This window comes from Strongylocentrotus purpuratus, unplaced genomic scaffold (genome assembly GCF_000002235.5).
Source record: "Strongylocentrotus purpuratus isolate Spur 01 unplaced genomic scaffold, Spur_5.0 spur5_scaffold_4, whole genome shotgun sequence".
In the NCBI taxonomy this organism is placed as follows: domain Eukaryota; kingdom Metazoa; phylum Echinodermata; class Echinoidea; order Camarodonta; family Strongylocentrotidae; genus Strongylocentrotus; species Strongylocentrotus purpuratus.
The window spans coordinates 7,137,509-7,162,987 of record NW_022145610.1 but is presented as its reverse complement, the minus strand read 5'-3'; the positions used below and the strand labels follow the sequence as shown (position 1 = coordinate 7,162,987).

General features: G+C 36.7%; 3 protein-coding genes across 3 annotated transcripts; all 3 read left to right on the top strand.

Annotated features, from left to right (window-relative positions):
- Positions 1 to 12,396: 12,396 nt before the first annotated feature.
- Positions 12,397 to 16,359, top strand: LOC105439384. The gene is made up of 4 exons (XM_011668314.1): positions 12,397 to 12,670; positions 14,645 to 14,746; positions 15,686 to 15,880; positions 16,208 to 16,359. Exons 1-4 carry the CDS (start codon positions 12,397 to 12,399, stop codon positions 16,357 to 16,359), a joined length of 723 nt encoding a protein of 240 aa, XP_011666616.1.
- A 6,512-nt stretch (positions 16,360 to 22,871) lies between these two features.
- LOC105436422 (craniofacial development protein 2-like) lies at positions 22,872 to 24,092 on the top strand. The gene has a single exon (XM_030998001.1). The coding sequence runs from the start codon at positions 22,872 to 22,874 to the stop codon at positions 24,090 to 24,092; it is 1,221 nt and encodes a 406-aa protein (XP_030853861.1).
- Positions 24,093 to 24,217: 125 nt separating this feature from the next.
- On the top strand, positions 24,218 to 24,652 carry LOC115929290. Its single transcript, XM_030998000.1, has one exon. It carries the CDS (start codon positions 24,218 to 24,220, stop codon positions 24,650 to 24,652), a length of 435 nt encoding a protein of 144 aa, XP_030853860.1.
- Positions 24,653 to 25,479: the final 827 nt, after the last annotated feature.

Here is a 25,479-nt window from a genome sequence, read left to right as displayed (position 1 = left end):
CATGTAGTCTCGTCATGCTACACCCCATTCAATGTCTCCTAAATCTCTTACTTGTCTGGCCAATTTTAGGTACTTCTTGTCTCACAATTGCTACTTTAATGCCGTAGACAGTACAGCCAGCGACGTGCAGGGTGATGGGCAGTTGTAGATGCCTTGAGAGTTATGGGAGATCAAGTTGAATGATACATGGCTAGCTTTACCTAGTAAGTAGGGTATAACCTGTCTTACTAGAGCACCTGTGAATGATGTTCTAGCTGGTCTTGTACCTTAAATTGCTGGAGAACGGTGCATCAAGATCAGGCTTTTTTTTCTTTTCTTTTTTTCGGTAGGGCTAGTTCGTAGTTTAAAGTGCTTGCTATGTGTCATCATGACATTCTCTTCATGCTCGTGACAGCTCAACTGAACCATTACCCGAATAACATAGGGTTTGTAGCCATCCTACAGATCTATAACATATAGAACTGAAGGGCGGATGAGCTCACATAGAGCCAATGGCCAGCTACCATGGAAGAGTTTGGTACATCACCATGTATATTACCATTGTCTGCAACATCATGAACAAGTACAAACAGAAAGAAAAACGAGATGCAAGCCTGACTGGTCCCCGAACAATTAGTCCTGCTGTAAATAGCCTTCGGGAAGAGTTGCTGCCTTTTGCAAATAATGTACATTATAATGACCAACCTAGTTCAAAGCCTTCGGGAAGATTTGGTCGTGATGCTCTGTCCCTGAAAACAAGAGGAAAGCGACTGCGCATTGCGACATGGAACGTTAGGACGTTGTATAAGGCAGGGAAATTAGATAACCTCATTCAAGAGGCTAATAGGATGAAACTAGATATTATAGGTATTGCGGAAACTAGGTGGACTGATAATGGATGCGTGAAGAAAGATGATTACACCTTTATATACTCTGGAGGAGAAAAACACCAACATGGTGTTGGAATGTTAATCAAGAAAAATCTCGAGAAACACCTTCTAGGTTACTGGACATTAAATGAGAGAATGATGTTATTGAAGCTGAAACCTAAACCGTTTAACCTAGCAGTAATTCAAGTGTATGCCCCAACCAGTGAGTACAGTGATGACCAAGTAGAAAAATATTACGATCAAATAGATGAAATGCTAAAGCATTGTAAATCAACAGAAGTTGTTATCGTGATAGGTGATTAGAATGCTAAAGTCGGAGAGGGTAAGGATGGAAAGATTGTTGGACAATATGGACTAGGCCATCGTAATGAACGGGGTGATCGACTTGTTCAGTTCTGTAAGGAACATGATCTAGTGATAATCAACACCTTTTACCAACAACATAAAAGAAGAACCTACTCCTGGAAAAGCCCAGGAGATGTAAATAGAAATCAAATTGACTACATTTTAATAAAGAACAGGTTCAATAATTGTATCAAGCAGGTAAATACATGCCCTGGGGCTGACATAGATTCTGATCACAACCCGGTGATTGCAGAAGTTGAAATAAAAGTAAAGAATACACTCTCCAGAACAAAAAGAAACCCTCTTCCGGATGTCACAGCTCTTAATAAAACAGACATAGCAGAAAAATACCTTATGAAAGTTAGAAATAGGTATATTTGTCTAGTAACCGAAGAAATAGAACAAACAAATAATGAGGTAAATGACATTGAGAAACTAGAAGTGGAATGGAAATGCTTTTAAAAAAGCATTCAGCATGGAAATAAGACACTCCCAACTAAAAAGAAACCAGCAAAGCAGCCATGGATGACAGAAAAGATTCATTCTGAACTTGATGCAGGAGAGGCAAAAGCAAGTCAGAAACTCCAAATCATACAGAGACATCAATAAGGAAATTGATAATGAATGTAAAAGAGCAAAAGAAGAATGGCTTACTCAAAAATGTATTAGAATTGAGCATTTCTCCAAGACAAACCAAACAAATGAATGCACAGAGAAATCAAGCATTTTAAGAACAAGAGAAACAAGGCAGCAAGCGGATGTATCAAGAACAAGGATGGAACATCTTCCCTCTTTGAAAAGAATGATATTAAACAAAGATGAGAAGAATATATCAAAGACCTCTTTGACAATGATAGAGGTCCAGAACTTACAATCACTGACAACGAGGGTCCAAGTATACTTGAATCAGAAGTTAAACAAGCTCTGCATTCACTTGGAACTTCTAAATCTGAAGGCCCAGATGGGATAACACGGGAAGAACTTGTGGCCTTAAAAGAATTTGGGATCGAACATTTGACTAGTATTTGCCAAATGATATACAATACAGGTCATATTCCTGAAGATCTGAAAAAGTCGATATTTGTGCCAATTCTAAAGAAGCCCAAGGCAAGTGTATGTGAAGATTTCCGGACACTGAGCCTTATGAGCCATGTAACTAAGTTGCTCTTAAAGATCATTCTCAACAGAATAAAAATCCAAATTGACAATGAAGTAGGTAAGGAACAGTTTGGTTTTAGACCTCAAAGTGGTACTAGAGAGGCAATATTCTGTATGAGAATGATGACAGAAAGGTATATTGCAGTAAATAAAGAAATATTTGTGTGCTTTATTGACTACTCTAAAGCATTCAACAAAATTCACCACGACAAATTGATTGAAAGCCTACACAAAAGTAATCTAGATGGTAAGAACATACGTCTTATATCTAAACTTTACTGGGAGCAGACAGCTTAATTGACAAAATTAACAATGAAATTACAGGTTACACAAAAATCAAAAGAGGAGTACGTCAGGGATGCGTAATGTCCACATTTCTGTTCAACTTGTGCACAGAGTTGGTATTCAGGGAAATTTTAGATATGAAAGCTGTTAGTATTGGGGGTGTAAATATTTATAATTTACGTTATGCTGATGACACTGTACTTTGCGCAGAAAATGAAGCAGAGTTACAACATGTATTGGATATTGTAAAAGTCAAAAGTGAAGAATTTGGTCTATTAAAGCATGAATGTCAAGAAAACTATAAGTCAATGATTTTTTAGTAGAACAGAGAATAAGCCTAGAATATGTTTGAAACTCGATGGACATATCATTGAGCAAGTCAGTAAGTACATCTACTTAGGACAAAATATCACAGATGATGTCAGATGCGAAGCAGAAATAAAAAAAAGAAGAATAGAAATTGCTCGGAATACATTTCTGGCAATGAAAGGATTATTCACAAATAGAAAGGTGAAATTCACGCTTAGGTTGAGACTAGTAAACTGTTATGTATGGTCTGTCCTAGTGTATGGAGCAGAAACATGGGCAAAAAACAAGGCCATGGAAAATAGAATGACATCTTTTGAAATGTGGATCTACAGAAGAATGATGAAAATATCCTGGAAACGAATGAAAACCAACAAAGATATATTGCCCATGGCAGGGCGTAAACAAATTGCACTAGTAGGATTAGTTAAAGAGAGAAAAATCAAATACTATGGTCATGTTAAAAGGCACCAAAGCCTCTTAAAGGATGTATTGGAAGGAAGAGTGGAAGGAAGTAGACCTAGAGGACGACCCAGAATCAACTAGGAAGAAAATGTCAAGAACTGGAGTGGACTAAAACTGCAAGAGTGCACCAGAATGACAGAAGATAGAGTGAAATGGAGAGATGTTGCAATCAACCTCCGAACCGGTAGAAAATACTCAGATAGATAGAAATCTCTTACAAAATAAACAAGGGGGACGAGGGGGCGAACTTGTTTTTGTGAGTGTTGGCACATAGAAGGGGTCAGTGTCCTTCCAGTAATACCGCCAACGAGTTGAATCGTTTGATGAGCTGTACCTATTTGAGCACTTGGAACGTGAAATACATATAAACACGATACACCCCCCCCCCCCCACTTAACCAATCCCCTATTAATACCGGAAGTTATGGAAAAGTTGTGGGAGTACTAGTTTGCTCATCGCACCAAGACAAGTCATCTGACATCATGTGCTTAGCGCTTTGCTAGACAGCACGTCTATCGTAAAGGCAGAATAGGCACATTTCGTCCCGTTGTTTTATAAATATCATACTCAAGAAGTCGAGAAGCCGAATTTTGGCACCTCGCTTTTTAACCTTCTCATACCCAAGAAATCGAGAAAATGAGATTTGGAATCTCGCCTTCTCACATATTCTTATAGCCATGAACAGTGGCGGATCCAGGAGGGGGACCCGGCCCCCTGAAAAAAACGTGTAAAAACACGTTAAGTTTACCTTTTTGGGGAGTTGGGCCCCCCTGCTCAAGCTCAAGGGGGGGGGGGGGGTTCAAATTTAAAAAATTTCGAGGGAAAAAAAAAGTGCTCTCACTGGAATCTTGCCTTATCACCTTCTCATACCAAAAAAGTCGAAGTGAGGAGATTCTGGATTTCACCTTCTCGCCTTCTTTGACCAAAATAGGCCAAGAAGGCAAAATGCCGGATCACGCCTTCTCGCCCTCTAGGACCAAAAAGTCGAGAAGACGAGGAACTATCTCGTTATCTCAGTGGCACTTTTAAGCCTCGTACTAATATTCATGATACGATATAATAGAAAATTAGGGGGAATAACATTTCCCCTTTAAAATGGTATGTTGTTGGTATATAATCTAAACAATCTAGGTGCTTAAAGTGATACACTGTTTGTTCGGGGTCACTATTTCGAGATTAATATTATACATTTAATTTGCATATTATGCAAATTAGCCTCAACCTAAGGGACAATTAAGGGAAATAAGTCATATTTTTCTGATAAAAATGCATGTAGGTAACCAAATTAAATTATATTAATGTTCACACTAACATTATTACTATGGTTCCTAAGCATAGCAACATTTTTAGGTTATCATTCATAATTTAATTTACATAATGCTTATTAGCTCAAACCACGAATGGAAATGCAAGTTTTCATGGTAGGTGAAACAGTTGTAAATAATTTAATTATTACCAATGTCTTTTGCAGAGTATTCTACTTCATTTCGTAATTGATAAAAACAATCATTTATGGAAATACTAGAGCTCAATGAAAGACCAAGTTTCATGGTAAGTGAAAATTGTATAAATAATATATTCCGATTGAAATTATTAATGTCTTTTGCAGAGTATCCGATTCATTTTATCTTTTATTGAAACAATCATTTATGGAAATACTAGAGCTCAAGGAAAGTGATAGTTTCCTGGTAAATGAAAATGTTGTAAATAATATAATCCGATTGACATTATCAATGTCTTTCGCAGAGTATGCGATTTCATTTCGTTTTTTATTAAAACAAATTAATGGAAATACTAGAGCTCAAGGAAAGTGAAAGTTTCATGTTAAAATGAAAATTTGGTATATAATATAATCCGATTGACATTATTAATTCTTTTTGCAGAATATGCGATTTCATTTCATCTTTTATTAAGATAGTCATCTACGGAAATACTAGAGCTCAAAAAATGTGAAAGTTTCCTGGTAAATGAAATTGTTTTATATAATATAATCCGATTGAAATTATAAATGTCTTTTGCAGAGTATGCGATTTCATTTCATCCTTCATGAAAACAATAATTTATGGAAATACTAGAGCTCAAAGTAGGTCCAAGTTTCATGGTAAATGAAAATATTGAAATAATAACATGATTGACATTATCAATGTCTTTCGCAGAGTATGCGATTTCATTTCGTTTTTTATTAAAACAAATTAATGGAAATACTAGAGCTCAAGGAAAGTGAAAGTTTCATGTTAAAATGAAAATTTGGTATATAATATAATCCGATTGACATTATTAATTCTTTTTGCAGAATATGCGATTTCATTTCATCTTTTATTAAGATAGTCATCTACGGAAATACTAGAGCTCAAAAAATGTGAAAGTTTCCTGGTAAATGAAATTGTTTTATATAATATAATCCGATTGAAATTATAAATGTCTTTTGCAGAGTATGCGATTTCATTTCATCCTTCATGAAAACAATAAGTTATGGAAATACTAGAGCTCAAAGAAAGTCCAAGTTTCATGGTAAATGAAAATATTGAAATAATATAATTCGATTGACATTATTAATGTCTTTTTCATAGTATGCTACTTCATTGATAATACCTTTCTTTGCTGCACAAAGTTCGTGTGAACAAGTCAGCGAGTTTTTGAAAATTAACAATATGATGGTTTCCCTATTCTAAACACTCTGTCACATTCAAGCTATTCACGTATTAAATAAGAGTAGTCAATAACAGATTACCCTTCTTAAGATCTCTGTTGTCTTTTTAATGTCCTACACAGTATGTTTTTTAGTTCAACCTGAGTTTGAGTTTCAAGTAAAGCTCTTTTTCAATTACATCTCAGCCATCGGCATGTAGGATGAGCAGATCTATATCATTACAGATGAGGACAATTTTACCACTTATTTTATTGCTGTCTTGATGCCCCTCTAGAGCCCCAAATTTCCCCCTAAAATTGATGGCAACATTTCACTTAAAGTTCATCATAGTGTGAAAGATGACGTCATTTGAAACACACTTACGCATTTCCCCCTTATAAATATGTCCGAAAACAAATATTGATCAAAAGAATACACAATTTGGGTTTTCTGTTGTATGCAGAATACCTAAATTTTGTATTCTTTCATCATTATTCGACTTTAAACACACTTTTTTTAAATTGTTGCAGGAATGTGTTTTAAATAACATCCTTTTTCACATTATGGTAAATTTTAAGTTGAATTTTGCCATCAAATTTGTAGGGCTTCCTACACTTTAGAGGGGCTTTAACAATCAAGATATCCGCATCTCCTGTATATACGTGGCATCAATACTGTTGTACAGTCTTCCTTCTCGTGGACAGTACAAAGCATGTTAAGAAACCTATGTTTGATTAATAATTATTATTATTATCCTTACTTATATAGCGCCTAACACTTACTTTATCAGAAGTCTCTAAGCGCTCTATAATAATGCAGCATAATTCCCTTGGCTTTAGCAGTGCAGCTGTTACGCGCTCTGCGTTTCAAGGAATACATTCCTACCAGGTACCCATTTACTTCGTTGCGGTGTCGTATGTTTTTCTTCACCTTCAGCGAAGCTCTATGTGCACACCAAATTTGGTTCTTTAGAACTACCAGTGTGTCTGCATTGAACATCATCTTTGATTGAAGGTCTATCTTCATAACCATTGAACACAACGGTTGCCTTCTCATACCAATTTGCCACATACTTAGCATTAGTACACTGTAAAAAAGAATTTGTTCATTGGTAATTTTTACGTATTTTTTCCATGTAGAATTTACTTGAAAACATTAGTTTTGCCACTTACGCACTAAATTTAAGTCTTGCTAACTCAAACTTTCAATTTAGTAGAACATACGTGGAATATTTAAGTAAAATCAAATACATAAGAACTTTAAGTAATTTCAGCTTGTATTAATTTAGTAATTTTAACTCAAAATCAGAAATTATACGTATTACTCAAACAATTTATGTTGATTATTCTTATCTTTTTAAAGTAAGGACCGATGCAGTACGTAATAGAAATATTTACATAATTTATGAATATTCATTAAGACCAAATTAAACTCTTTTTTAAATAAAACAATTCTTTTTTGTGGTTGATTGAAAATTAAAGGACTTTAAAACATTTACTAATTCATTTAACATGGCTAAGCAAAGACAAGACAATTTTTAATTGTTACCCAGTTCAAAACAAATCAAAACTTGATATTTCAGGAAATTGTCAACCAATTTTCCTTTTAAGATGCCACGATCAAGTATATATAAAATTTGGAGCCTTTCAATATGTGTCGAATTGAAGCGTATGTAATAGTTTGTGATGGTGGTAGATATATATATATATACGGTTAAATCTTAAATAGAAGTAGTGTTAGTGATTAGTGGATGTTACTTGTTAGATTAGATGGGTATCGTGCAATATGTAATCCTATCATAGCTTTTATTAAATTATCTAAAATGATTACAATACTTAAATTATTTACGTTAATGTAACTCGATTTAACTGAGTAAAAATTTATTCAGCAAAATAAGTAAATTCTACTTAAGATGCCGTAGGTAATATTTACTTAATAAAAATAAGGCAATTCTTTTCCTCAATTTTATTGAGTTATTTCGACTATTATTTTTTTACAGTGTTGGTAGAGTATCCCTGCAATCTGTTTGGTCAATTACTATGTATATAATTTTACTGGGTGCCATTACAATTATTTTTAAAAATTCTCCTATTTTTTTTTTTTTTTTATAGTTATAATTATTAGTTTTTCTTGTTTTTTTAAATATTGTTCTTATCATTTTTTTTTAAATATATATATTTTTTAATTTCATGAAAAATGTCATGAAATCATGCTTTCCGGTAATTACCGGATGCCTGGTTACGGCAAAATCATGCGTCCGGCAATTCCCGGAAAGCATGATTTTGCCATGTACCCGGGGAATCTGTAAAATAAAAGATTTTGGTACTTTTGACGATTTTTTTTTTTTGGACCCATTTTATAAAACAGATGATGCACTGGTTTAATTCGTGTGTCAGTGGATTTTGTATGCACGTGGTACCTTCAAATTTGTTCTAAAACCATTCGAAGGTACCTTATGCACACAATTCCTACCGACGCACTTAAACCTGTGCACCATTTGTATACTGGGCACCTGAATGGGTATACTGTTTCTTTGTTGCCATGGTTGACTAAAAAGGGCTTTTAAACAAATTTATCATTAATATATATAATAAAAAAACAAGGCTATTTGTAGTTGCCCAAAAAAGCATTAAAATACCCCCCAACAAATTATCATACTTGGGATTGGGAATCGAGAGCATCTGATGACAAGTCACACGGTTACAGCATTGATTTGGATGAGGGCGGCTTGGGAAAATCCGTTCAAAATAGGCAATCCATAAGTTATCTTCGATAATTATTATGTAAACAAAAGCGCGCGATTGCGCATGCGTGACTTTTAGATAGCGCGGCGCCAATTGGGCGCGGCGCACATATAGGTGAGGTATGCACGTAAGTTTGCCGAATAACCGCATTACTTTTTGTATAAACATGATATTAATCCACCTCTGTCAAAACCATTGCACCCTAGCCAGCTCACAGCCCAAACATTGATACGAAATACGTACGCAAGCACGCCATGTAGTGCCGAATGACGAACGCTACCATGCATAGAGTATAAGTTGGTTAATATTTACAAAAACTGACATTTACCAACCTTCCCTCGATCAGTGGAGCCAGAAGTAGTCTCAGCGGAACAACCATCGATATCAGAGACTAAATCTTTCGGTCTTTATCTAACGTAGATTTACTTAGATATAATCCAACCCGTCTTGTTAAAATCACCATCTACCACTACCCCTTTACCAGGCACTGAGGCAGGACAGCCTAGACTACTAAGGAGTTACGTGTAATGTAAGTTTTGCTTTGTTTAGATTTAGACATTAATCTAACTTTAAACATTTTGATATGCCTCTAAGGTTAATTCAATGGTGTTCCTTACCCTGGTCCGGCAAAGGCCACTAAAGGAATATTCTATACAGAAACTTTTAAACCAAAGTCATTTACTATCAGCAGGATCAGACTGCAAGTCTTTGACAAGATCTAGGACTCGATGGGAAGCTGTAAACTCTAATACGTAATATGGCTCGTTCTGATAGTAGTTTTTGTGCTGTGCGATAACGAAATTACATGTGAAATCCAATAGAGATTTGAGAGGAAAACTTAAGAAAATCAATACGTGCCTTCACGGTTGTTTCATCGCAAAGCATCATGGGACATCTGCTAAGTAGATTTTCACCTTCGCGCCACCGCGATCAGCGCTGCTCCATTGCCAACAACGGGACTTTTATCCTGTCGAATCAACATCATAATCTTGTACAGGATCCGTTGTTCTGCAGTGATTTTCTTTCATTCCAGTATCATGTGTACGGTAAAAAACGCAAAGTTGGTGTTAATGTATTTTTACGACGATCTTAAACAAAATAAAGCTGGTAATATGACGTATAGTGGGCTAATGAGAGTGGGTCCCTAATTTGTTATGAGTTTGTAGTCCCTTAAGGTCATATTTTCAAATGTGTGTGTGTGTGTGTGTGTGTGCATATTGCGTCGGTGGCTTGCCTTTTCCAGCTGCTAAACACTCGTATTTAAGGTAGAAATTAACCAAATGTACCGTAAAATTTGACTAATGTCTCAGGGTTTAATTTAAATGATAATGATAACTTCATCTGATTTTTTTTTTGTAGAGAGATACATTAAGATCGGGTATAACGAAGGAATGAAAAGAACTTTCCTCCAACACTCTAGATTAAAAATTCCATGTATTTGTTTTCATGCAACTAACAATTCATGTGACCATGGGATTAAAAAAAATATTTTCGGAAACATCTTTTACCACTGATTTTGTGATTTTTGTTACCAAGTTAAAATATTTTGACTACTCTTAAGATAGGAAACGCATGCATATCTTTTGAATGCGGCAAACATTGTTTCCATGATTAAGAAGGTACTTGCGACAAATGACCCGAGGTATATCAAAATAAATGACCACTCGATGGCAGCTCAAACGATTCCATCTTCAAGAGTATGAATATGATTTCATCAGTTTACGTATTTCTATTGCAATAACTGATATATATTTCAACTTACTCGTGAGCCATGTGAAGCATTCTTTTTCGAAATCACCTTTTATTGATCAATAAAGAGAAGTAGAGGTGTCATGGTCGAGTGGATTCGTCATCGAACTTTGGAAAGACATTGATCTACATTTGCCACTTTCAACCCAGGTGATGTAAATGGGTACCTGGCAGGAATTAATTCCTTGAAATGCTAGAACGTCGTAATGACAGCCATGCTAAAGCGAGGGTAATAATCAGGATCCCCTTGAGTGTCAAATCTGACAAACATGAGCGCTAAACAAGAACCCGATACTGATACAATAAGTCCGACCTACCGGTTCTTATCAAACAGAGTAGAGTGCTTTGTTCAGTTAAAGTGTCAAATATTATGATAATTAATAAACGTTTCAGGCTCAAAGTGTAATCTAGATTTCTACGAAGAGCCCTAAGCTGTTCCCATGAGTTTCATGGGAAACACATCCTAGATTTATATTCGATGTTTATACTTTTCCAAAGTCAAATCGGCATTTTATTGCTCTTACTAGTAGTATACAGTCAATATCTATCTCTGCGATGTATATTAAGCAAAAACACTGTATCAAACTGAAGAATCCATAATCTCTGAGTTTGGTTGCACCCCTCCCCCCCCCCCCGCGAGTTTTTTTTGGGGGGTGATGTAACCGAAGTTTTGGGTCGGTTTTTAAACCCATTCCCGACAAGGCCAACCCAAACTGTTACTTTTTGTCGGGAATTCTTCTTCTCGTACGAAAAGTTGAGTGGCCGCTGTCCTCTTGGTGCTAATTGGCGGATGTTGTGCTTCATGATGATGATAATGATAATGATGATGAAGATTAAGATGATGACAATGATGATGATGATGACATGATGGTGGTAGTAAATGTGTACTAAAGGGAAAGATTGTCAGGGTTATGCCACTTAAACATTCAGCGATCTTGATAAAAATCAACGCTTAATCAGAAAAGGGGAAATTATGAAACAGTTGTCACCGTGTTAGTTGAGTGTGCGTGTGTGTGTGCATGCGTTTGTGTGTATGTGTGGTGTGGTGTGTGTGTGTGTGTGTGTGTGTGTATGTGTGTGTCTGACTGTTTTTGTTCAATGCACTGCTTTATTCCTCACCCAGGAACTTGGCGCAAGTGAGATCTGGCAGTCTTGCAAATATTGTCTAATGTTCAGTCATGCATGCAGAGATTCAAATGAAAATGGTACCTAAATTTACTGGGAGGATAACTCTATCAAGGCATATCATGAAACCCATGATTAAATATTCATAATTCAAACAATACAACTTTTAAAAAGTGGGACATTTTTCTGACTCACTCTATATAACAATAGTAGAATGAAAAAAAACGGTTGGATAGTCCATTTCAGAAGGTTGACTATGGATTTTCTACACTCGAGGTCCTTCAATGACTCAAATCTTGTAAAAATGTGATTTTCATGGTTTGCTTTAATAAATCACACAAAGAAAAACAAAATAAAATAAAAATACGATAGATATGATGGGAATGAGCAATTCACTCACTATCCCTCATTTTCAAAAAACACACACGCTCTCATCTTTCTTTCTTGTTCTTACTTCTCGTTTTATGCTTCTAGTTCCCTTAGCTTTTCGTCAGTTTGTTAAATTGCAGTCTATTTATAGTAAAAAAAAAAAAAAGGACCTGGTACCATAAACCGCAAGTTTACATCGACGGTTAATTTCAAGAAAAATGGATATGTCTACACGCCAATAGTGTAAAAAAAATTCTTAATGTCAACTATGAAGATATTGATTATTTTGTTTCCTACGTTCTTATGGATAGCGCTAAAGAAGAAGAAGGAAACGACTGAAAATTCTGATGTCATGGACTCCTCCTGCTCGGAATTACTCGACGCCATCAATGAAATGTTCAACTTGGATAGCAGCGATGACAGCGATGACAGCGATGAGTCCGAAGGTCACACCCCTACGCGTGGAGATCCTGGTCACTGTTCAGTGAAGAGTGAGGTATCGTCTGGTCATGACAAGGGTCACATTATGATTAGCTACCAGCATGCGAGCCAACAGCGAATGCTGCGAGTCAGGAACTATCTGGTGGAACGTGGATACAACGTATGGATGGATGTGGACAACATGGGTAGGAATTATTATAATCTTCCTCCTTTGATCAACATCCATTCTTCTTTTTTCCACAGTTGTTTATTCCTTTCTTTCGTTTATTCTTCTTAGTTAACTACCATTCCTTGCTTTCATTCATTCTCTCTTTTTAACCACTTTTTCTTCTTTCAATCGTTCTCCCTCTTTCACTTATATTTATTTTTTATTTATAATTCAGTGTTGTATTGTGGGTCTAATCATTAAATTTTTAAGGAATGGAAGACATCGCGGACCTCCTACATATTGGTAGGTGAAATTCAAGAGAACAAGAACGTGGAGTATTCACGGGTTGGTCTAGCTAGGGTGGTATCATTTTCATTTCACATTCTTACTCTCCTTTCATCATTAAATGGGGCACGAGCACTCGTGGTCATTGTATCTCCGCCTACTGCATGATAACAGATTGCTTTATTTCTTAGATTAAAGGAAACCTCATGTAAAAGAATAAGTGTATGTATTTCGAGAAAAAAAAGAGATGTATGATTGCCCTTTGATGTAAAATATTCCCTACGAAAGTGTGTTAGAGATATATAGTGCGTCCCAGAAAAAACGAAACCGAGAATTATCGATATTTTATCATAACTTAGTCACATTTATAATTACTAAATGACACATATTTGGAAAGCTTAGATCCTCCTCTTTCATTTGATGCAACTCATATGATTCATATTTCACGCATGAATGATTAAAATGAATTTGAAGAGAAGAAACCAAAAGGTAATTTGGTGGACAGTATCTGAATTTCAAAAAGAAAATCACATTTCTAGAGAGTTGAGTTTTTGCCCTTTCATATGACACCTCAATCAGGAAAAATGAGCACGGAATGACAAAGTTTTGTTTGTTTAAAGTAGCGCTTGCATTTCCATAATTTTATCAAAAGAATTCGTTTTCACTGGGTGCCTGCCATAGCAACATGCAGAGTTTACAAAAGACTTAACTCCATTTCGTTGACAATCAGCCATTGACGAAATACTTCATGTATGGCTGATTGTCAACGAAACGGAGTTAAGTCTGTTGTCAATTTCTAGAAATGAGATTTTTTTTCCCCTTGAAATTCAGATACCGTCCGCCAAATGACTTTTTGGTTTCCTCTCTTCAAATTCATTTTAATCACTCATGCGTAAATATGTATTATATGAGTTGCATCAAATGAAAGAGGAGGATGTAAGCTTTACAAATATGTGTCATTTATCAATTATAAATGTGATTAAGTTAAGATAAAACATCGATAATTTTCGGTTTCGTTTTTTTCTGGGACGCACTGTACAAATGAAGATAGTCTTGGCATGATGTAAAACAAAATGTATTTAGTATAACATGGGCGCAGCCATTTTCTTGAAGTCGTACAATGTATTATGCACTAGTCTTCAGCTGGAAAAGCTTTTACTTTTCAATGCGGGAAAATTATAATTGAGAGCTGAGAACGTCAACAATTAACTTTGGTGAGAAATGTATAACAGGAGAACAATTGCAACTAATTTGTTGAAGAAAAACAATACAGGTGCAGCAGTTGACAAATCTATTTCATTTATGCTAAAGCTTAACCCTAGAAGAACACCAAATGATTTATGCAATGTGTGTTCTGACAATTGTAGTACAAAGGATAATAGCAGGTAAAAGAACTACATGTAAATGTACTTCATCACCACGCACAACTTGGAAAGAAGCATCCATAGATTTGAATATATTTACTTGTCTAAGGACTTCGCATAGTACGTCACGTTATTAAGAAAATGGCGATGTCCATGTTGTCCTGAAAACTGTACATTATTCTTGCTCTATGCGTCTCTCATACTCTTTGGTTGGTAATCTTGTAGATTAATACAATTGATCTCTCAGAATAAAAAAAGTTACTTCTTGCGGTTGAGTTTTCTTTAAAGAAACCACACATCTGTCTTTTCCTCTTCATATTGTACATCTATTCCTATTTCGTGTCTTTGGTATTCAATAACAGAAGGTGACATACTGGAGTCCATGGCCAAGGGAGTCGAGAGAGCTTCGGTCATCCTGGTTTGCATGAGCCATAAATTCAAAGAGAGTAAAAACTGTAAGGCAGGTGAGGAACAAAAAATACACATTACTGCAGTCAGTGGCGTAGCGGTGGGGCCAGCCATGGAGGAGCACTCGTGTTAATATTTAGGGATGGAAGGGGGCAGGGGCGGATCCAGGCGGCAGCAAGGGAGGGGGCCCAATTCGTGAGAAAATATTTAGCGGTGAGTCAGCCAGCCGGCGAATAAGCGGGAGGAGCGGGGGGTGGGAAGGAGGAATATTTTTTCCTCCAAATTCGTGAAAATCGATTCAGCGCCGAATCAGCCAGCCGGCGGGAAGTGGAGAGGGGGGGGGGGGGGGGGGGGGGTTAAGAAGCACTAACTTTTTTTTTTTTTAACTTGTGAGAAAAATATTCAGTGCCGAATTAGCCAGTCGGCGAATAAGCGGGGGAGGGGATAAGGAGCACTAATTTTTTTTCCTCCAAATTCGTGAGAGAATATTTTGCGCCGGATCAATACCCCCCCCCCCCCCACCCTCTTGCGCCAGGGGAGGGGCCCATTTTCTTTGTAATGAAAAAACGGTTAAATTTACCTGTTTTGGGGCCAGGGGAGGGGGCGCCTCATAGATCCGCCACTGGAAGGGTGCACCGGTCTAATTAGGACGATACGTTTGGGAATCGAATGGCCATGTTTCCACCTGGGGCATCCCCTTTCCTTTTTTTCTTCTCTCTAGCTCTCCTTTTCTTTCCGTATTCGGAAAGGGATAATCTTTTGTCTTTCTTTTGTTACGCGTCAAAAAATATCAGACTCCTCCCCCGGTTAGAAAACAATCATTGTTCTAGAAGGTTGATTTAGGATGGGGGAGGGGAGTGGGAGGGGAGGCTTGAGCCTCCAAAGCACCCCCCCCCCCCGCCCTTCCTAATCTTTTGGAACCGCTTCTGATAGAGAGCCCTGGATCCGCCACATAGATATTATTTTATTTTATTTTGTGCTGTTTCTTTTGTCAGAAGCGGGATACGCCCACGCACTAGGGAAACACATAGTTCCCCTGATGCTTGAAGATAAATTCGTTCCTACGGCCTGGCTCGGTCCCCTCGTGGGAATGAAGAAGTATTTCCCTATGTTCTCAGACGATCTCATGAAACAGCAACTACCCAAGCTGCTTAAAGAGCTAGGCGATAAAGGCAAACATGGGGGAAAAGGTAGGCCTACGTTAAGGACTCTCCTGTAAGCATCGTACCGGCTGTGTGTTTTTTCTAACAATTTCTGTAATCAAAATGCACTAGAAAATGAATATGTACATATAATATGCAGATATCTTTCTTTCTTTACAGAAAGAGAATGGTTTAACAATCTACATGTCTATTCTAATTGATCGATGAAACATTTAATGTCGTCCCCCATCTATAATACAAATGACTTTAGATTACATGAGTGAAAGGGATTCCGCATGGGTTCATCTGGTATACCCTCACCTATAAAACTCTATAACTCTTCACGACTGTCCCTTACTCCTATCATGCATGTAGGTGCAAGCAATCCAACAGCCCATGATCAAATAAAATGGAAAGGACCAGCAAAAGGCAAGGAAATAGACTGGCTTCAAGGACTAGACTCTTGGGATGAGAAAGAAGCACTAGGATGGCTGATAAAGAATGGCGTTGATACGAGCATGTGGTAAGGTCCATAATACGAGGGAGGACATTTACAAGAAAGTGGATGGGATAGGCCTCAAGCTGATCAAGCAACTGCTAAACCGGGATCCAGAATTTAGCTTGACGTCTATTGAAGGTGAATTGGGTCTAGGCTTGCGAGACGTCCTCTTGCTAGTAAAAGCGTTGGAGAAATTCCCAATTTGAAGAATCTAAGCATCATCCAATAAATAGATAATTAAGTTTTGAGCTACATACAATATTTTTGTGAGATAATGAAAAACTGAGTGTCAAATTTGAAAGAACATACAATTTAAATGACAATATAATCTTTCTTTGATCCTAATCGAATCAGAGATGGCTGACATATCCATTAGTAAAAACCATTTCTGATATTTGTGGGGCCCCAAAAATATTCGATAATTTTTAATCAGCCGTTTGAAAAGCGAGATAGCGCCCTATACGTTTTATTCAGAAGAAGAATGTTGGCATGTTTTAAAAGCCATATATTTAAATGAGTCGCCAGGTAGTAACTGTCTTTTTGTAGAAATCTACTGATGTTTTTTTTTTTTGTGGAAAATAAAGAGCTTGTTGGAAGTTTGAATGAGGGTTTTCATAATCAAGAGTTGTCATTGTCACCAAAACAGGCAATCATTACTCTATTGTAAAAACAAGGGGCCAAGACAAAGTAAATGGCGACCTATATCTTTATTAAATGTAGATAACAAAATTACAGCTCACGCTTTGTCCTCAAAATTAAAATGATTAGTAGTAATTCCATAGATTGATTTTTCATAGTTTCACAATAAAAATGGTTATTTTTCCTGTGAGACTTTCGCCTACTCATACATCAGACCGACGTTTTATCACCGCTAGATGGGGTAGTATTTATGATGCCTGCAGCAAAGACCTCCAGACCTCCACTGATACAAGACCCTAGTTATCATGAAAAATGCACCGTATTAGTATATGTAAATATAACAAATTTTGTCATCATGGGTCATGAAGCAGCACCTTCACCTTATACTTTTTGTTTATAAAAAAAATCTTTGTTCAGATTGCTTAATTTATATTGAACTAATTAATTTGCATATTATGTTGTAAAAATTGTTCCTTTTTATAATGTTGTATTCAAGTATTACCGTCACCTTTTCCTTTTTTAAAGGAATTGGGGCACATTCTGTACACTTGTTTGAATGTGTACTATATTAGTTTGAATACTTATGGAAAATATTTTTTAAATATGTCTGTGTTTATAATGTATGAGACAATGTACTACATGTATGTTTTATACTGTAAGAACAGTTGTGTTCCTATTCATCATTTTGTATAATTATGAAGATCTGAATAAAGTCAAAAAAGCTTTTAAAAAAAAAAGAGTATGCGAAAGTCTCACAGGTAAAACAACCTTTTTAATTGTGAAACTATGACAATTCAATATAAGTAATTCAAATTATAGTTTCGTTTGATCAATCTGAATTTATGAAGGATAGATCGGCAACTAAAAATATTGTTCAAAATATTGATTGACTATTTTTAGTAAAAGCGTGTACCCGTTATTCTTATGTTCGTTGATTTTAAGCAATCATTTGATGTCGTGAATCATGCTTATTTGTGTAAAGGTACTATGTCCCACTTGCATGCCAAAACAAAGAAAAGGTAAAATTCCAATCGTATTTTTACCTCTTTTATCCCCCCCCCCCCCCAAAAAAAAAAAAAAAAAAAAAAATTAAAAAAAAAAAAAAAATAAATAAAAATCCATAATCCCGTAGCTACATATTTTTTCTATTTATCGATATTCTAAGTATACTTTGTTCATGTTATATTGTAAAACAGCCTCTGAAGAACTTACACTTTAACAAGCTCTTTTTCTCGTGCTATTTCTATTTTATTGTCGTTTCATTGTATATATGTTGTGTAATGTACTTAGTAAATGTACCATGTTTTGCACGACAAATAAAATCATTTTGAATCAATACTGATTTAGAACTTCCTGCAGAACGAAAGGGCTGGAAAATGTCTTTTTGTGGGAAAATAACGACGATTAGTTGTCGAATCGACATAAGTCATTACAATCGCTTATGTAAAAAGTCTGATTTTCAGACCTTTGTACCGAATATTTGTATGTTTTGTGCTGCGCAATTATTGAATCAGTTCAATTTTGATCATTACAAGAAGTGGGTTAGTGATGTAGACAAATGCTGCATGTACCTGTCACAGCTCATGTTATGTATTTTATTACCAAAGAAAAAAAGAAGCCAGTCGGTCACTTAATAGTGTCTGACAGTGAAGTCTAGCAAGTAAACGGGTTTCCTTGCATAATTTGAATAATAGGACGTTGCTAACGTTTACATTTCACAGATGGGACATACATGACATATCCATGGTTCCTGCAATGTTCTACATAATTTGATGTTGGCTGCAAAAGGGATATAATATTTTTAAAACACTAGAAAATTTGGATTGCAACAATTTTATTCCATGGGTACGAACATTTTATAAAATTGCAAGTGGAAAAGTTGTAATTATTATGGTTGTATTTCACATTCATGTATTATACGTTTTGTTACGGATAAAACATAACGAAAATATATGTGGTAAACAAATTCCAAGTCAAGGGAATGTGGTCGGTAAAAATAAATGTATTATGTATCATGTATTATGCAGTATGCGGATAATACTATAATATTTTAAAGATTCCTTACGGTCAGCAAATACTGTTATGAAGAAGCTTACTTGTTTTAGTAATTTTTCTGGTATTTCTATTGACTGAAAAATCGGAAATTATATAGAGCCTATTTAGTGTAAAATTTATTTTAAAAATTTGAATGGAATAGGGTACATTTATCTTCTGAGTTATTAAAATGACTGGGGATATATGAAGGTAAAAATAAATAAAAAGTTGTGGATTTAAATTTGGATGGGTAAATTTAATTTAAACAAATTATATCTTAGATATGTAGGGAATGCGTAATTTAATTTAATGTGAAATTCGAATACAGTATGTAGTTTTTAAAAATATTTTCATTAATTTAGCTTGTTATATTGTATATACACAAAACATAAAATGTAATTTTACTAACATGTTTGAAATTTGTTTAAACGAAATATTATTGAGGGTAGTATTACCTATGAAAAAAATGTTAGTTATTTTAAAAAGCGTTCAATTAATTTTGTGATATAGTATAATGTATGTGGTTTTATTTGTAATCATTATAATTGAGTGTTTTTTAATGTAAATATAAACTAATTAATAAATGATTGGGAAAAAAAAACATTACGGCGAAATTGTGATATTGAAGCTTTTAGTTTTAGTTCAGTCACAAATTACTCGTGACACTACCAACATGGCCCTACAGAGGAATTTTTCCTGTTAGGGACCGGGGAAAATGCAATGAATTATTGATAATTTATTGATTTTTTAAACGCGAAGGGGGGGGGGGGGTAAGAGGGGTAACAGGATGATAGATGAAGAAAATAAGGGTGAGACTGAGAGAGTAACAAACAGGGAAACAGGGTATACGGCAGAAAGAGACGAAGAAGAAGAGAGAGAGAGAGAGAGAGAGGCCAGTCATGGAGGAATCATTTTTGAGTAGTGTGAAATGGAAACAAATTTCGAAGTAAAAAATATTAGCCAGTCAGCCCAAATACGCACAACTGGGGAACTAGTTATTCTGATAAGGTTTGCAACAAAAAGCGCTTGGGGGCATTTTTAATCCAATAAATAATGAGGTTTTTTTTTTCAATGTGCAGGGAAGGGCATTCCAATGTTATGGGCCAGTGAAAGTAAAGATTCTGCTGGAAAATACCGTTCTTGTTTTTGGTAGGTGAGAAAAGCTTGCTAATCTCGTGGGATAACTATGGCATTCCGTATTTGTGTTAAACATATTTGAGAGAACTTGAGGCGATTCTTTTTTATTCATTGTTATACCAAGGCTTTATTTGTGGGGCTCGTGCCAAACGTAAATAAAGAGTCGGTGGTGCTGGTAGCGTGGATTGGAAAATGTATTCGATGAATAAATGGGTAACTGAAACCCCTGCATGGTACAGATCATAAAACAAGAAAGCATCATGAGAACAATGATCACAGTACAAAAATCATGCAAGTCATCACCGTATCAATAGTGATCAGATTTCTGTAGCCGACAAATGCAGTTTTCATAAGTTCGTTTCTTAATATACAGATATGCAATTTAAAAAATATAAAACAATTACATAGTATTTCAATATTATGTGTAAATTCCTGGAATAAGAAATACCGGAATCGATATCAAATATTCTGACTTTATTGCATACATAACTCACCCGAGAATAAGTGGTAAACAGGTAATAAAACAGCCATGCCATCTTGGTTGACCATGGTTGAACCTAAGGTTTGCAGCTCGTAAATACGTGCATCATGCCTCAGCGGCTACAGTAGACAAAAGTAATACATCAAATATCTACTATGGATTTTATCAACTGAATCAATATTTGTTGTAAAATTCGCATTATACATAAACCGAGTCTGATACTAATAGACTATTCATCAATCCCCCAAAAATCTCAACAAAATAATTTATTTAACATGCCTCCGTACGTTCCACCGTACGGTGAATAAAACATGTCATTACATAATATACCGCCTCGTATATTACGACATCATAAACACAACACTTCTCATCCAGGTGATTAAATATCACCAACATCCTGGATAAAAATATGGAACAAATTCCGTGTTATTATATAGCGATAATAATCCGCTCTGAATGTCTATACCAAGCACCGAAAGTCGTATAATTATGAAATGTGACTTAATCAATGCCACGTCCAAAAATGTAAAGCAGTCTGTATAGACGCAACCCAAATCAAGTCAAGCAATAAAACAAAACTTTCACGTTTTGAAATAACTATCGTATAACATAACTATTCCTATAATTGCACTGATAGGGAAGTAAAGGTCAATATTATGTTCAATTATCTCTACATTCATGTGTATAAAACTGTAACAAAATACAGGCTACCTTGACAGCTTCAAAGACATAGGAAGGACCATTGTGAACTACCGGCTTCGTTTAATGTAAGTGGGTGAATGTCGGTTATATAAATGCTGATTATCACGGCCTTACCTGACATACCTCCGCGTCCAGAAGGACTACCTTTCTTGAATGAGTGCACATCATTCTGGATTAGATATAATAATCAATTTCAGTTTTTTTTAAATATATAAAAAGAACATACATGAGAAAATATCATAATTTCATTGGGATCCATTTAACATTTTACATTGTACCTACGAACAATAAAATATAAATAAATAATCTAGGGAATACTTTGTCCTTAGAGTAGGTATACCAAACCCACGTGACCATTAAAGTAATTAGGCTTTTGGGTTTAACACGTATGTATAAATTAACCTAGGGTGTTTTTAAAGGAAAAAACAAGTTTTGAAAAGATCAAAACGAGTTTGGTCACACACATTATTTGCGAGAAAGAGTTCATGAGTATGAGCGCGGAAATTGGTGTGACAGATGATTAGCATCGCTTTCTTTTGTAATAATAACATTCTATCGAGTAAGGTATTTCCACATGTGCCACACGCAAGTTTTCCATAACGTAACTAAGGAAGTACTAAAGTTGAGTACAACTAAAGCAGTATACGAGATGGATAATACAATTTACCTTGTTCAAAATATATTTCTATATTACTATTCAATATTTCTAGATATTATTTAACAAACATTATCAACATGCAGCTTATTTATTTACCTTGTGTGTGTATTGGGTTTTTACAGACGTGTATCAATCAGGTATGATGATTTACGTCTGGGGATCGACCTTTAAACGTCACCATCCGAAAGACGTGACTGCGTCCTCGGCTGAATCAGTTTGAAACTTCCACTTTTTAGCTGGATTACAGGCGCACGCCACAACGCCTATTTGCCTTCATCCAGTCAGCAACTACTCGTAGGGGAAAGTGAGGTAAGATGAGCAAGTGGGTAGGTTTAGCCACCCCTTGTTACTAGGAAACTGTACAAAGTGAAAACTGGTGTGGGCCCTTCAGGACATTAAGGACATAAATTTACATCACTGGAACTACCCGAGACCGTAGAAATACTGGCTGGTTTCCAGCGGTGTGCTAGTCTGATCCCGGTGTTCTTACCAGAGGAGAGGAGCTAATAGGTGACGCTGTTAGCTTTAGAAAAACTCTCATAATCCTATGACGAGAACATGACAAGGCGGGTTGGGTCGCCTTCAAATAAACCCCGTCCTGCACCGGGCAGCAGCGATGCAGTACCTGTAGTTCGCGGAGGATCCAAACCTTGGACAACGGTGGCTACGGGGGAGCAGAGGGCAGCTCGGTAGTAATGCTTCTGGCTTCTGTACTGCGATGGAAGGATCTGGCCGCCCACCATTATTAATTGGTCACGTTTGTCATCATGAGAGTACAAAATCAACAAATCAAGCGGAAGAAAGAGGTACTGCTCGTAGTACGCTTGCGGGTGATGACGGATCAGGATCAAAGCCTCTTGTACGAAGTTCTTTTCTTGAAGGTCCCATGATGGAAAGGAACAACACCCCTCTAAGGAAACCAATCAACGTAGCTACGTGGAATGTACGTGGTATGTCAGATGGAAAGGTGGAAATGGTGGAGAAGGAGATGGCTATAAATGATATTAAAGTTTTGGGAATATCTGAATCATGGTGGCTTGGACAAGGCAGATTTACATCAGACGAAGGAAATACAATCATCTTTTCAGGGAAAGAAAGTGGAAGGAAGCGAAGGGGTGTGGGATTCATCATAGAGAAGGCTACAGCTAAATGTGTCTTGGGATACAACCCGATCAACGAGAGGATTATGACTGTGAGATTACAAGGGCATCCTATGAATATCTCCATAATCCAGGTATATGCACCAACAGCAGATGCACCGGAGGAAGAAATCACTGATTTCTATGAGATGGTACAAGATGTCGTAGACAGCATTCCTAGGAAAGATTTCCTCATAATATTGGGTGACTGGAATGCCAAGATTGGTAAAACGAGGGAAAAATCTGAGTTCATTGGCAATTATGGTCTTGGCATCAGTAATGAAAGAGGAGATCGACTGGAAGAATTCTGTGTAGCAAACAGCTTCATCATTGGTAACACGTGGTTTGAGCATCATCCCAGAAGACTGTGGACGTGGATGAGTCCGGGAGACAGAGCCAGAAACCAGATAGACTTCATCATGGTCAAGAAGAGGTGGCGAACATCACTAGAGAACGTCAAGACAAGACCAGGTGCTGACTGTGGCAGCGATCATCAGTTGTTTGTGGCTAAACTGAGACTAAGACTGAAAGCTAAGAAATGTGATTCAGCTCCCACAAGGTATGATGTGGAAAATATCTCTTCTCAATTCTCAGTGGAAGTGAAGAACAAGTTTGAGCTGCTGTTGAGAAACGATGAAGCAGAGCAAACACCAAATGAGCTGTGGGAAGACATGAAAGAAACAGTTGAAAATGCAGCAAAGAATCACATCCTAAAGAAAAGGAAGCGGAATCAACCATGGATCTCAAATCAGATTTTCGACATTGCTGATGACAGGAAGAGGGCAAAAGCGAAACGCAATAGAGGAGAATGGACGAGACTCAATAAGGCGGTTACAAGTAGTGTGAAGGAGGACAAAAGGAAATACATCGCGGGGAAGTGTGAAGACCTAGAGCGTCACAAGAACAACTCTAAGGCAGCATTTGCAATTGTGAAAGAAATCACAAAGAAAAGATCCCAAGACTGGATGTAATTAATGATGAAAATGGCAAAACACTGACAGAGAATGAAGACATCAAGGAAAGATGGGTGCAGTATAGTACCAAGCTGTTTGCTGCACGGGAACAAGTTGACACTCAGTGGGAGGAAAGTGATGAAATGGAGCCCCCTCCATTAAGATCAGAAGTGGAGCTTGCAATGAAACAACTGAAGGATGGCAAGTCCCCTGGCTACGACAACTTGACTTCCGAGATGTGGAAGGCTACAGGTGAAGAAGGTACTGACCTGATGTGGCGTCTCTGTTCCAATATCTGGAATAGTAGGGAGTGGCCCAAGGACTGGTGTAGAGCTGTTTTTATACCATTGCCAAAGAAGGGAGATCTGAAAAAATGTGCAAATCACCGAACGATCAGCTTGATTTGTCATGCAAGCAAAATACTTCTGAAGGTGATTAGCAGAAGAATGAAAATCAAACTGCAAGCCGAGATCTCAGATGAGCAAGCAGGGTTCCGGGAAGGTAGAAGGACAAAAGAACAGATTGTCAACATTCGAAACATATTAGAGAAATGCAGAGAACACAAACATCCCCTCTAAAGCATTTGACTGTGTGAGCCACTCTCAATTGTGGAATACAATGGCAAGGATGGGGTTCCCAAGTCACATCATCGAACTGATCAAAAACCTCTATCATCACCAAGAAGCAACAGTGAGAACCAGTAACGGCAATACCGAGTGGTTTGGAATTGGCAGGGGAGTACGTCAAGGCTGTATACTGTCTCCTAACCTTTTTAATATTTACTCTGAGGACATTATGAGAAAAGCTCTGGAAGGATTCAAGGGGGGAGTTAAGTTTGGAGGTAAAAAGATCATGAACCTAAGGTATGCTGATGAAACCACTCTCGTTTGCAGCAGCAGAGAGGAGCTGATGGATTTATTGAATCGCATCAAACTGGCAAGTGAAGAGAAAGACCTTCTTCTAAACACCAAAAAGACAAAAATAATGGTTGAGATTATGATGACACTGAATTCACCGTAGCTGGAAATATGATTGAAGTAGTAAATTGGTTTGAGTACTTGGGTTCAATTATCACTAACAAAGGAGCTAGAGAGCACCACAGAGATAAGACGAAGGATGGCAATGGCAAGATCAACAGTACAGAATATGTCTCACATCTGGAAGAGCCGAGGCCTATCTCTCAGTCTGAAGGTTCGTCTGCTTCAAGCAACTTCTTTCTCTATTGCTACTTACGGAAGTGAGTCCTGGGCCATGACAAAGAATGACAGAAAGAGAGTTGATGCCTTTGAAATGTGGTGCTACAGGAGGCTGTTGCAGGTGTCATGGAAAGATAAAAAGACAAATGTGTGGGTCCTGGAAAAGATTAGAACAGACTTGACCATCAAAAAGGGAATCATGGAAAGAA

Coding starts and splice junctions, on each gene's coding strand:
- LOC115929290 (XM_030998000.1), top strand. CDS start 24,218: ATGGAGCCCCCTCCATTAAGATCAGAAGTGGAGCTTGCAATGAAACAA.
- LOC105439384 (XM_011668314.1), top strand. CDS start 12,397: ATGGACTCCTCCTGCTCGGAATTACTCGACGCCATCAATGAAATGTTC. Junction 12,671..14,644: donor GATGGATGTGGACAACATGG/GTAGGAATTATT, acceptor ATTCAATAACAG/AAGGTGACATACTGGAGTCC. Junction 14,747..15,685: donor GAGTAAAAACTGTAAGGCAG/GTGAGGAACAAA, acceptor TTCTTTTGTCAG/AAGCGGGATACGCCCACGCA.
- LOC105436422 (XM_030998001.1), top strand. CDS start 22,872: ATGGAAAGGAACAACACCCCTCTAAGGAAACCAATCAACGTAGCTACG.